Source organism: Mytilus galloprovincialis, chromosome 6, assembly GCF_965363235.1.
Source record: "Mytilus galloprovincialis chromosome 6, xbMytGall1.hap1.1, whole genome shotgun sequence".
Taxonomy (NCBI): Eukaryota; Metazoa; Mollusca; class Bivalvia; order Mytilida; family Mytilidae; genus Mytilus; species Mytilus galloprovincialis.
Window position 1 is genome coordinate 6,500,049 of NC_134843.1, and position 14,250 is coordinate 6,514,298.

The 14,250-nt window shown below is 30.9% G+C and overlaps 1 protein-coding gene across 2 annotated transcripts in view; it reads left to right on the forward strand.

Moving 5' to 3' along the window:
* Nucleotides 1–14,250, forward strand: part of LOC143078805 (inositol 1,4,5-trisphosphate-gated calcium channel ITPR2-like) — an 88,647-nt gene that overhangs the window by 40,139 nt on the left and 34,258 nt on the right. For both annotated transcript variants that reach the window (XM_076253787.1, XM_076253788.1), the window contains exons 15-34: nucleotides 104–229; nucleotides 591–641; nucleotides 1,023–1,103; nucleotides 1,430–1,615; nucleotides 1,839–1,961; nucleotides 2,274–2,378; nucleotides 2,857–2,967; nucleotides 3,401–3,478; nucleotides 5,313–5,445; nucleotides 6,283–6,389; nucleotides 7,738–7,854; nucleotides 8,122–8,257; nucleotides 8,918–9,017; nucleotides 9,214–9,268; nucleotides 9,891–10,000; nucleotides 12,277–12,376; nucleotides 12,825–12,932; nucleotides 13,385–13,521; nucleotides 13,863–13,930; nucleotides 14,171–14,226. In XM_076253787.1, coding sequence (XP_076109902.1) covers nucleotides 104–229; nucleotides 591–641; nucleotides 1,023–1,103; nucleotides 1,430–1,615; nucleotides 1,839–1,961; nucleotides 2,274–2,378; nucleotides 2,857–2,967; nucleotides 3,401–3,478; nucleotides 5,313–5,445; nucleotides 6,283–6,389; nucleotides 7,738–7,854; nucleotides 8,122–8,257; nucleotides 8,918–9,017; nucleotides 9,214–9,268; nucleotides 9,891–10,000; nucleotides 12,277–12,376; nucleotides 12,825–12,932; nucleotides 13,385–13,521; nucleotides 13,863–13,930; nucleotides 14,171–14,226 — 2,088 coding nt within the window. The remainder of the gene's footprint in view (nucleotides 1–103; nucleotides 230–590; nucleotides 642–1,022; nucleotides 1,104–1,429; nucleotides 1,616–1,838; nucleotides 1,962–2,273; nucleotides 2,379–2,856; nucleotides 2,968–3,400; nucleotides 3,479–5,312; nucleotides 5,446–6,282; nucleotides 6,390–7,737; nucleotides 7,855–8,121; nucleotides 8,258–8,917; nucleotides 9,018–9,213; nucleotides 9,269–9,890; nucleotides 10,001–12,276; nucleotides 12,377–12,824; nucleotides 12,933–13,384; nucleotides 13,522–13,862; nucleotides 13,931–14,170; nucleotides 14,227–14,250) is intronic.

A 14,250-nucleotide genomic window follows, 5' to 3' on the forward strand; every position in this document is an offset into this window, starting at 1 on the left:
TTACAGTAGACGCTGTTTACACTCTTAAAGCCTATCAAACTGCATTATTTGACATTCAGTGTCAGCATCAAGAACTGTGGACTAACTCTAATCTGTTTGGCAGGTATCTGCTTCAAGTGAGAGTATGTATGATGATGCCTATACTATTCAGCAAGTGATGACTGAGGATACACAGAACTTTAATTACGTAGCAGGAATAGTGCCATTTTTGTTTAATTTGATTCAAGATGTAAGTTTACATGTAAATGTTATGTTTTGATTTTAATTTGTTTATCCTTCCATTAGTAGGAATGGCATAAACACTGCATTGACATCAAGTATTTCAGATTTATTTGTAAGGATCTGTGTTATGAAACACCTTTCTTAAAATCTCATTTGTATAAAACAGAGAGTATGCTATTCCGGTAGGAAAATAAATATCAAGTTTGATATGTTTTATATTAACGTGTTGATCCTACCTCTATACAATTAACGTTGTCAAACTCTAATTATGTTATTTTCTTCTCAAAATATACACAACTGAAAGTTTAACGATTAAACTCAATCAATCTATAAATCCAAATAAATATATGTAAATCTGTATTTTACAGCTAGAGAACAATCCAAATCTGAATGCAAAGAAAACACATGGTATCATAACGGTAAGGAACGTCACAAATACATGTTGTAATTGACAAATTAAATGATAATCCCTTTTTTCTATATATCATTGAACATTCAAGCAGCGAGAAACATAACAACAGATTATACAAATTACCGACCTAAGAGTTACAGAATATAATTTCATTGCCCATTTTTTTTCAAGACGAATAATTGTTAAATCACCTCTCCTGATGTCAGCAAGTATATTGTTCATATGTAGTAAAGGTTGAAAAAATAATCTATTTTTTTGCGTCCTGATATGTATATGGATAGCGGTAACAATTAATTGGCAATATCAGTCAAAAAGACATTGAAAAGTATTTATTTTTGTGTGGTTTTATCGTCTTAAGTATGAAATATTAAAACAAATTTTGTTACAGGCTCTTCGGGAAGTAAAGCTCTTTATGGTAGTAGACGGACTGCCGTATAAGGACAGACAAAAGCTGATGAGAAATCTGAGAGTAAGTTTAAAGTGTTTTAACACGTTCGAAGAAGACATATTCATAATCACTTTCTACATCACAAAATAATCATTTTACATTTGTTTACAAACCTTCACAAAAAGCAAGTCTTGATGGACCTGTTAAGGCATAGTTTTACTATGATACCACTCTTGTTTGATGTATGTCTCTATCATTTTTTTTAGTTTATATATTTACAACGTAGCAACTGTTACAAAAGAAAAAAATAAATGTAACTAAAAATAAATTTCAAATTTTTCAAACTTTCATAACACACAAATTAAACGTCCATGTTATTTTGATATGACTTGAATATTTTTTTTCAGGTGATAGATTTACTAGTCAATCTGCTCCAATGTCCTTTACGAGAAGGCGATGAAGAATCTCATATGATCCGGATATTTAAAGAGGCCTATGACGTACTACATGCGTATATGATTGGAAAGAGTCGAAAGAATGCGTTATACTTTGCAAAATATATAGACTTCTTTCAAACTCAATTTACACAAAAGGTTAATATTTACTTCTGTAATTTGTGTATGTATAATCATGATAATAAATTCAATAATGTCTTTATTTTCGAAACAACCATATCACTTCTATTTACTTATATTTATTTTGTCAAGGTGTTGTATTTCAGTATTGAATAACATTTTGAATTTTGGAACGTTCAGAAAAATTAGCTATACAATATAATTCAATGCAAGACAAAATATTTGAACTTCTATTTTCCAGGGAGGTATCGGTTTAAATGTTGCACAGATGATTGTGGAACTGATACGAGACAAACGAAAGATTGTTGACAGAATCACAGAAGGTCAGATTGCAACCTTTATCAAATTGTTACGAGAAACAGAGGTTTGTTATTTTTTCTTAACTGATACTTAGTATTTAACATTGATTTATGTCGAAAGGAATACATACTCTTGAACAGGTTATTGCTAATCTATTTTAATTCACAACTGTTTTATTACAACAACAAATTATAACTACTAACTTATTGTATTAATAATTTTGAATAAATTCTAAAATATTTCGGAAAAAGTACATAAGTAAACATTTTTAGGATCGAATAAATATTTTAGGTTAAACCTGGTTTGGTAACTAGCTGAATCCTTATCTTGTATAACCGTGTGTATAGTTTAATCTATCATTGTTGTTTTGTTTTAGAACTATCGGTTTTTGGATCTGTTACAAGTACTTTGTGTATGTGATGGAGTTTCTATACCAAACAATCAGACATACATTGTAGAACATTGGCTACGAGGTGAAGAGGTAACGTATCAATCCATACATAAGTAAAGAGAAAAAAAATACGGATCTCTTTGTGATATTGGTTAAACATTGTAATGTTCGTTCCACATTCCAATCTGTCTCTTTTTCTTTTATTTACTACACTCACCATAAGAAGAATTTGTTTCAATTGTTCATCAACAAAGAGCGCACACACACATTAAGCTTGGAAGTAAATCCAATGTTTTTTAATTGTTTATACGTTGATTTCGTTATGAAAAGAAAAACTACAAAACAATCAATATAAAAATAGGGAGAGCTTAAATGGATGTCAATCAAACAACTATTAACCAGAGATGTAAAACATATAAGACCTATCATTGAGTCTCCTTTTTTCGATACAGGAGTAGTGTTTACAATTTTATAATTCTTTCGGATTTAGTAATTGTGTATTATATTTTATGTTAAAATTATTTTGTGAACGCAGAGAATAGAATTATTATATTGCAATACTTTATAGGGTAGTGTTTACCTAACGGACAGAGGACAAAATATCAACAAGAGGCCTAACATTGTGTATCTAGCCACAGAGAGAACCATACATTGGCTGCCTTTACATGTGTTTGTTGATGTAAGATTTATGTATTTGTGCATGTATCAACTGAATGCTTTTTTAACATTTATAATTGAATATATACAAAAACGTGAGATTTTTTACTAAACAGTTACTATCTAGAAAAATGTGTAATCCTATCTGGAATTAAAAGGCCTTCATAGTCGTCAAAGGGTCAATATCACAGACCATTGACATATTTGAAAGTCCATAACTCTGCTTACAAAACGTGTCAATGTCTTACCTATATCTGTACTTATACCTTTCACAGAATTGTGATGATTATTTCTGTTTTCGGAGGGCTTGTCAACCAACGCCATTTGCAAATTTAACTATCATAACGTTATTTAATGATACAGATATACTAGTCGGTTTGATATGATTTACCCTCTACCATATCAATGTTCTCCTTGATCCAATATAACTTAAAGTATATCAACATTTATTTCAGCCCGAGAGTGCTGAATTTAACGAGGACAAATACCAGTTCTTGTTACATCAGTTGGAACTATTTAAAGCATTATGTTTTGTAAGTAGTATAATTAAAATTACATTTTGGGGATATATTCAAATACATGAACAAGAAAGAGAGTGCACTTGAACTTTGTAATGAAATGTTAAAATGCAGACACTAGTAAGCCAATGATGATCTGAAGCCGTCATTTTTATCTGGACAGCTCTTAAAATATTTAAAAATGAATTATGAAGTCATTTTTAATATTTAAATCCACTGCCCTAAATTCAGGACTGTTCAGATAATTCACTTGCAGTCTGTTAATAATAATCAGTCTATATTCAAATAAAAACATGTAAAAAAGGCCAAATGAAGTACGAAGTTGAAGAGCATTTAGGACCAAAAATTCCTAAAAGAGTTGCCAAATACAGCTATGAGAATCTTTTCCTCAGGAAGAAACCCTTAGTGTTTCAAAAATTCAGTTTTGTAAACAGTTAATTTATACTTTCAAGAAATGATAATAACCAAAAGATAACATTTAATATAAAAAAACCAGTTTTTTATCAGGTTTTCGAAAGTCTTCAATTGAATATTTGCATGCTTTTTAGCTCACCTGGCCCAAAGGGCAAAGTGAGCTTTTCTCATCACTTGGCGTCCGTCGTCCGTCGTCGTCCGTCGTCTGTCGGTGTTAAATTTTAACAAAATCTTCTCATCTGAAACTACTTGGCCAAATTTAACCAAACTTGGCCACAATCATCATTAAGGTATTTAGTTTAAAAAATGTGTCCGGTCACCCGGCCAACCAACCAAAATGATCGCCATGGATAAAAATAGAACAGAGGGGTAAAATGTAGATTTTGGCTTATAACTTTGAAACCAAAGCATTTAGAGCAAATATGATAAAGGGGTAAAATTGTTTATCAAGTGAAGATCTATCTGGTCTGAAATTTTCAGATGAATCAGACAACCGTTTGTTGGGTTGCTGCCCTTGAATTGGTAATTTTAAAGAAATTTTGTCGTTTTTGGTTATTATCTTGAATAGTATTATAGATAGAGATAAACTGTATGATAAAATAATATTCAGCAAATTAAGATCTACAAATAAGTCAGCATGACCAAAATGGTCAGTTGACCCCTTAAGGAATAATTGCCCTTTAAAGTAATTTTTTACCAATTTTTCATAATTTTTTGTAATTTTTTACAAAAATATTCTCCTTTGAAACTACATTGCCAAATTTAACCAAACTTGGCCACGATCATCATTGGGGTATCGTGTTTAAAAAATGTGTGCGGTGACCCAGCCAACCAACAAAGATGTCCTCCACTGCTTAAAGTAGAACATAGGTGTAAAATGTAGATTTTGGCTTATAACTCTGAAACCAAAGCATTGAGGGCAAATCTGACAAAGGGTTAAATTATTTATCAAGTCAATATCTATCTGCCCTGAAATTTTGAGGTGAATTGGACAACCGGTTGTTGGGTTGCTGTCTCCCAATTGGTAATTGTTAAAGAAATTTTGCCGTTTTTTGGTTATTATCTTGAATACTATTATAAATAGAGATAAACTGTTAACAGCAATAATGTTTAGCAAAGTACGATCTACAAATAAGTCACATGACTAAAATGGTCAGTCGACCCCTTTAGGAGTAAATGCCCTTTATAGTCAATTTTTAATATTTTTCATTAATTTGGTAAATTTTTGTAAATTTTTACAAAATATTTTTCTCTATATCTAAAGGGCCAAGAAAATTGTAAGTGGCAAGAATGTTCAGTAAAAGTAAGATGTACAAACACATCACTATCACCAAAACACAATTTTGTCATGAATCCATCTGTGTTTAATATGGACATAGACCAAGGTGAGCGACACAGGCTCTTTAGAGACTCTAGTTTTGTTTTTATCTTGTAGGGACGGAATGATCTCGCTGTTCATGTTATAACAAGAGAACATGGATATTTAACTTGGGAGGATGCTTATCTCTGTCTCACATCGGATCTGCTTCCAGACTGTATTAGAGCTAAATACTGTGAACTAATTATAGGTATTCATTATTAATAGAGATTACTATTTCATTTGTGTCTTTGCTATATCAAGGCCAATATTACTGTCCCATTATTATAATGTTATTTTACAATCAAATGTTGTCATCGAGTCTTTGTGAGTAACTGTTTAAAACAAACTTCCTTTTTTCAAGTCTTGATAATCTTGTTAAATAATGCAATCTTACACTTTCTATTTGCCCTTAATTGTAGGGCAAAAAAATCCTAATTGTAAAAGAAGGTTTTTATAAGATGTATGTACTGACCATAACGCTTACTATACAGGCTATGAATCAATCAAATTAAGGTCGTCACTTTATTTACGGTCGCCATCATGAGCTGATTGACCATTATGACAAAAGTGTGTCAGAAATCATATCTGATATTCTTCCTCAGTCATGATAACCTTCCATCATTACCGAACTGAACAAAGAAATAACACGACGGGTGCCGTATACGGTGCAGGAAATGCTTACTCTTAAGGAGCACCTGATTTCACTATCGGTTTTTAGTGGAGTTCGTGTTGTTTATCTATTATTTAAAACTGTTGATGTAAATGTCTTTTGGTGTTGTGAGTCTTTTTTACTCCTTGGTTTTGATTGTTATTGTCTTACTTCCTATATGAATGAACTAGGTCGACACCTTCTGTAAAAATTTAAATACATGAAATAGTAAAATGATAGAATATAATATCTTCATTAACATCGGGAATTTAGAATTTGTATTTGAGATTATTTCAATTCAAATTTCATAAACAAATTTGATTAAATGTAATTGCTGATTAATCATCCTTCACGTTTTACTTCTAATTCATAATTGTTTTATTTTATCTATTATAGCATTATTTGTAGACGTAGGGAACAACTATTCTGTATTGGACCATCCTAATATCTGTTTTATATATGAATATGTTGGATCAAAAGATTCCGACAGGGATCAAAGCTTTGTAAGTAATATGTGAACAACAGAATGTATTAAAAATATGTAGTGAACCTACTAACATGGCAATTTTATTCGCAAGGCAGTGACTTTAGACATAGGCATTTTGCTTTGGCTAAGTAACTGTATATTCGTAATTTTAGAAATCCTATTGTCATCACTCATTAACTTTTCACAAGATTGTGTTCTCGATCCGCTCTCTATTTGTTGTAGGTCATAGATGAATAAGTACTCATTTTTATATTTATTTGATGATAAATTGGTTGACAATACTTCATAAGTCATCAAGTCATTATTTTAAAATAACTTTATGTGCAATATAGTATCGATTTGATTATAAGGTATATGATTGTAGGTTTCTCCAAGCTCACAAAGTCGAGATTCAGGAGAGGTTAGCATCGGTGTATAGATGTATCATTTATATATCTCTGCACTGAAAACATTTTCATTTAATTTCTTTAGTAATAACATATTAAGTTTTTATAATCTCTTTTTTTTTCTGTTTTAATTATGGATAATTTGTTTCATTGAACATTTAACAAAACAACTTCGGTTTAACGTTTTATTATAATTATTCAGGAAAAGACTTTTTTACCGAAATTAGTATCCGTCTTTATTAGAACAGTAATACAAATTGACTTTTATTATTGTTTTAATGCATGATTTATTTTAATAAATTGTCTTCAATTATATTTTTTCAAACTTTGATAGATTATATTTGTGAATTAATTAACCTCAAAATTTAGATGTTGCTGCTTTTGTCTATCAGTGCTGTAATGCTGCTTTGTTATAACATACTAATAAATGTATTGTAGGGTAGACATCGATTTCTTGTACTTTCGTTTTCAGTTTATGAGTGTCTCATTTTCATTTTAAACTACCCTGAAAATGCCCTTTTATTTGACAAAATTCGTTCTCTAAATTATCTTTACATTGAAAAGGTAGAAAAAAATATCAAAATTACTAGTTATAGATATTTATCATGTTTGAAGCTATATTATATATTTGATGACATTGTCAATGTTGCAATGATCAATCTTACCATCTCAGGGGCTTTTTTTAATCTACACATAATTGGTTTACGACAAATATATAAAATGAAGAACTGAGATTTATATATTATGTTGAATACACATACATTGCTAAAATTTGTATAATATCTTTTTGTTATTCGTAAGTTCTGTTTGAGAAACGGAAAAGTATGATGATACAATATTTACATGTTTAGCCAACCTACTAACTACATCTGGTCTCAATACATATGTTCAGATTGATGACCCTCTCTTTTCCCAGTTTGATGATACAAATTCATTTTGTTATGCTTTTACATGATTGTATTTGTTTATGTTTGATAGGTTGTCAAAGACCTTGTTACAATCTTTCCTGTTTTGAGGGACTGGTTGGCAGAATTTTTGAGACAAAATAATCAGATGACTGCATCAGACATAGGACATAATCAACTTGTTGAACAGGTACACAAAACATATTTAGTTTAGATATTTGGTGCTTTCCAAACTGAGCAGATGATACCACGGGGATAACCTGTTTACATGATGCACTCCTGATCAAGCGCTAGACAATGAAAAATACACTTTCTGTTCGAAACACTTTCCAACTAACCTTCACCAGGAAGGTTCAGATCCAGACAACGTGAACGAGTGAGAGGCTTTATTCTGCAATGCAAACATGACTGCATCATTTGCATCTCTTTATTTTTAAAATCTTTTTATTTCTTAAAGGTGTTACGCCTTCTTCAACATTTGGTAAAGTTTGGATATTACAATGACATGGATGATGTGAAGCAGTTACTGACTCCTCTGTTGTCCTTACTAGACGGTGGTCATGATGTTCCCTTTCCAAAGGACAAAGCCAAAGGTAAAATGAGAAAATAAACAAGTCTTTTATAATACTAGTTAATCATTTATTTCACAAAACGCTAGTCAGCACAGTAATTATTAGTTGCACTCGAATAAAATCAATAGCGAAGATTGATTCTGGCAGGGGGTTTTGTATAATAATCTATCTTACCTTTTTATAATTGTTTTAAAAGACCGCGCGAAGAACGTGTTCTTTCATGAGGGTTAAGTAGAAGCGTTTTTTTAATGCACAGTTAGCAGATGTTCGACGTCTGTTATTAGAAAAATTAACACGGCGATGAAGAAAAATCTGAAACGTTGTCAATCCGGACAATAGATGGAGAAATTGATGAAGAGCAATTGATATAAATGCAGCAAATGCCAACAATTTGTTTTGTTGACATTTGTTTTTATGTTGATCAATCGTAGAAGGTTTTTTATATTGAAGAATTGATCACTTTTTTAGGCCACTAGTCTAAATACCACATGCTTCGCTCTAACCCAATATTGGATTCACTGACCGCATATATATCGTCTTAGGTCAATATCACATTATTTAACTAATTATACAAAGTCACACCATTCTAAATTTTGCAATTACGATTCCTTTGACCTATGAATATACTGTAATACAAAAAAGTAAACCCTGTTAATTAGAAAAAATACTTTATTTTTACAGGTTATACAAAAGAAGGACAAAAAGCAGTTAATACATATAGAGCTTCAGGACGTTTTGAAAAAAGCCAAGAGACAGAGGCAGTTGTAAATGCCAAGTACCAGTGAGTTTTAACAATTTCCAACTGATAATAGATGGTATAAACAACGAAAAAACAACATATTGCACATAGTGAGAAAAAAAAATACCACACACACTATTCAAACCAAATATAAAGATCTTGATATTTAAAATGCATTTGATTGTGTTTCGTAATCTTTTGTTTACAAAATTTCTATAAAATATACTTTCTATTACAGGGCAATGGAAGTTTTAGATTTTTTACTGACATTCCAACGTAATCTGCGTTTAAAGGTAATTATTGACATAGAAATGTACTAGTTTTAATGTCAGTGACAGTTATAATAACTATTGAAAAATATGCATTTATTTTATTTGAAAACAATTGAAGCAATTTTCTCATTTTTAATTCATTTAATTGATTGAAAATATTTGGCAAGGATACATCAAATGACTATTAACTACTGTAAATTCAAAAATTTTTATTTATTATCGCGATTTTGTCAATTAAGACTATTATGCACTTTTATTTTTTTTTAATTTTTGAGAAAACTATTTAATTCATATAAAAATGTCTAGTTGCGAGTTTAAATTCTTGTTTCATTTTTCGCAATAATAAAAACATCGTAATCTTTTCTAAATTTACAGTATTTAATTAATTAAAAGCATTAATGGCTTTAGTGAACTTTGTACACATGCACATACTATTTGGCCTTATATTTTCTAGTACTATCCGTTTCTAAATTTCTACAAATAGCATTTCATTGTTTAATAACATATTTTGTATCATTGATAAAAATAATTATCATAGTGACTTAACACAAACAATATGTGATTTCCAGATGAAATTCAATCATTATGTTTATTGATTGCAGAATATCGCAGAATATTATCTTCCTTTTTTCTTTATTTATAGGCTTTTGTGACCAAATTTAAACATGGCGAACAGAATTCATTTTCAGAAAAGAAGCCATTGATTTTAGAACCCCTGATGTATGAAACTTATAATCCACATGAACAAGTGAAGTAAGCATACTGTAGAACCTTTGTCCTTTGTTAGTCTTGAATGATTTGTAATTTTAGTTTCTTATTTCGAAATTTAGTAATGACGTCCTTTATCACTGAACTAGTATACATTTTTGTTTAGAGGCAAGCTGAAGCACTTCTACGGGTGCGGGAGTTTTTCGCTACATTGAAGACCGATTGGTGGCCTTCTGCTCTTTGGTAGAGTTGTTGTCTCTTTGACACATTCCCCATTTCTATTCTTAATTCTATTTCAAAGTTTTCATAAAAAGAACTAGAGGCTCTCAAGAGCCTGTGTCGCTCACCTTGGTCTATGTGCATATTAAACAATGGACACAGATAAATTCATAACAAAATTGTGTTTTTGTGATCATGATGTGTTTGTAGATCTTACTTTACTGGACATTCTTCTTGCTACAATTATCTCTATCTATAATGAACTTGGCCCAGTAATTACAGTGGAAAATATATTCTAAAAATTTACAAAAATTACAAAAATTTATGAAAATTGTTAAAAAATGACTATAAAGGGCAATAGCTCCTTAAGGGGTAAACTGACAATTTTGGTCATGTGACTTATTTGTAGATCTTACTTTGCTGAACATTATTGCTGTTTACAGTTTATCTCTATCTATTATTATATTCAAGATAATAACCAAAAACGTCAAAATTTCCTTAAAATTACTAATTCTGGGGCAGCAACCCAACAACAGGTTGTCTGTTTTGTCTGAAAATTTCAGGTCAGATAGATCTTGACCTGATAAACAATTTATCCCCTGTCAAATTTGCTCTAAATGCTTTGGTTTCAGAGATATAAGCCAAAATCTACATTTCACCCCTATGTACTATTTTTAACCATGGTGGCCATCTTGGTTGGTTGGCAGGGTCACGCCACACATTTTTATAACTAGATACCCAAATGATGATTGTGGCCAAGTTTGGTTAAATTTGGCCCAGTAGTTTCAGAGGAGAAGATTTTTTAAAAGATTACTAAAATTTTAGAAAATGGTTAAAAATTGACTATAAAAGGCAATAACTCCTTAATGGGATAACTGACAATTTTGGTTATGTTGACTTATTTGTAGATCTTACTTTGCTGAACAGTATTGCTGTTTACAGTTTATCTCTATCTATAATAATATTCAAGATAATAAGCAAAAACTGCAAAATTTCCTTAAAATTACCAATTCAGGGAAAGCAACCCAACAACGGGTTGTCCGATTTGTCTGAAAATTTCAGGGCGGATAGATCTTGACCTAATAGATTATTTTACCTCATGTCAGATTTGCTCTAAATGCTTTGGTTTTAGAGTTATAAGCCAAAATCTACATTTTACCCCTATGTTCTATTTTTAGCCATGGCGGCCATCTTGGTTGGTTGGCAGGGTCACGCCACACATTTTTAAAACTAGATACCCCAATGATGATTGTGGCCAAGTTTGGATTAATTTGGCCCAGTAGTTTCAGAGAAGAAGATTTTTGTAAAAGATTATTAAGATTTACGAAAAATTGTTAAAAATTGACTATAAAGGGCAATAACTCCTAAAGGGGTCAACTGACCATTTCGGTCATGCTGACTTATTTGTAAATCTTACTTTGCTGAACATTATTGGTGTTTACAGTTTATCTCTATCTATAATAATATTCAAGATAATAACCAAAAACAGTAAAATTTCCTTAAAATTACCAATTCAGGGGCAGCAACCCAACAACAGGTTGTCCGATTCATCTGAAATTTTCAGGGCAGATAGATCTTGACATGATAAACAATTTCACCCCATGTCAGATTTGCTCTAAATGCTTTGGTTTTTGAGTTATAAGTCAAAAACTGCATTTTACCCCTATGTTCTATTTTTAGCCATGGCGGCCATCTTGGCCCTGTAGTTTCAGAGGAGAAGATTTTTGTAAAAGTTAACGACGACGACGGACGACAGACGACGACGGACGCCGGAAAGTGATGGGAAAAGCTCACTTGACCCTTCGGGAAGGGTGAGCTAAAAATGACAACACCATATCAAAATACGAAAGAGATAAAAAGACAATCAACAGTATACAAAACACAATATAACAAACTAACGACTGAGCAACACGAAACCCACAGGGTTGTCCGGAAGCAAACGCAGATTTTGATCCACATTGAGTTACCACATCGTGTTGCTCTTGTAAGTACAAACAGTGTGATAAGTAAAGTTGACGAACAAATATAATTGTGCAAATTGTTTTTTTTTTAAAAAACATATGTCATTGAATGATGATTTACACTTGTGTGGTTTGTTTCAGAAAAGCTCTCAGACACCAGAAAAAGGTCATTAAAGAACTGAAAGAAATGTTTAGCAATTCATCTATATTTGAAATTGATTCCACAACATTAGTTGTAATGGTAAGATTCGGCTTCTGTATTTTTTTTTTGACAGAAAACATATCATTTATATTATTATCCTAATACATATACTGAACTTTGCTAAGTTTAAATTTAATCTATAGTTTATGAAGCTCCTATGATAATATAAATTATTTCAATCACCACCACATTTGTTAATACATGTGTGCGCGGATGTAAAAATGTAAGAGAATTACAAAGAGGCAACCAAATCTATATGTCACACAAACCAGGCAAAACCATTGTCGTATAATAAACGAAAGGACAAACAGAATTTAAAAATACCATACAGGAAGTGTAGACTGAATCTAGAAACCCAAACATTATTATCTCATACTTTGGAAGGTAAGATGTTCCCGCTAAAATAGGATTACCGATGTGTTGTGATAAGTCTAGGTAATGAGTTGGAATCATTTTTCTTAGTTGTTTTAATTATCTTTGATTTCAGGATCTGTCAAATTACAAATATGACAGGATGGTGACAAAGTCTTTAGATATACTGAACAAACTTTATTCATCACAAATGGACATGTTTCAGCTTGCAGCAAAGGCACAGGTAAAATATTATTCACCAAATGAATTGATTATATGAAGGTTTTTTTTTAATGTAATCTATGCATTGCCTGTAGTATTTCGTTATTTGCCCATGTGTATTAGTTTGTTTAAATATGAAGAAAATTGCATGTACCGATGTTAGAAATAAAACCAATTAGGCTTAGATTGTGAAAAATAGATAAGTAGATTAACATATATATTTCATTAACTAAAGGAATCTCTTATATAATCTGTACATGTATGCCAATTAGATCTATAAGCACAATGCTTTGAAATTCTCTATTTCTATGAAAATCAACTAAATAAAGAATAGTGTTTAAAATATACTGTTTGTCTTTTTATAAATTATCTAGCTACATTTTGTAGAAATATAAATTTCAATTTGAAGACATTAATATTTAGGTGTGCTACTTAATTTGGTTTAGATTATTGAGTTTTGCTTTTTCCTTCTAGATTTTGTTGACTCAAGATTCAGCTAGAGTTCATCGTGAACTTCAAAGAAGTCTTCCTGTTCTACGTCGACTTGCAAAACAGAAGTTAAACGACCACCAAATTCTCCTGATGGGAGAAATATTAGATGAATTGGCAGAGTATGTTTGAACCCTTTATACTTATGAATAAAATCAGTATCTAACCAATAAGATTTAACTTCATATCGTTAGACTCGAGATTGAACATGTACTAATTTTGTTGTTTTGTAAAACTGCCTTCTTATGTAAAAACATTCCACTTTAACTGTTGAATGTATAATCAGTGAAAATGTAACTCAACATCGTCATTATAATATTTTTAACTGATTATTATTTTTCTACGCTATTTCTGTTGACTATAAACGTTAACCCCACTGTTATAAACAAAAGCACACGAGTCTCATATAATAAGATATTTCCTATTTTATTTGTAATATATCTATCACAATTATCATTTCAAGATTTTGCCATCTACCAAAGACGCCAGAGGAGCCTCATTTCATGAATCAAAATATTCTCATAAGTCATGGTAAGTTCTTTTTATTTGTATTTGACGACAAGCGGATTAACAAACCAAACTATAACGTACTTGGTATTTAATGTTAAAACGAAAAGATCTACAGTTTCATTGTTTGATTAGTATTTTACTTACTATGGTGCATGCATGTTGATTTATGTAGAGTCTCTGTATCTAAGATAGGACATTACACCTCATTTAAGTTATGAAAATTCTATTTTGCAGATTAGTAAATATGTTTTATTGTTTCAGGTATCCTTGCTATAGTAATAGATATTCTGTCTCAAGAAATTGACACTAAATTAGTGGTGAGGAAAGCAATTTAATTATTT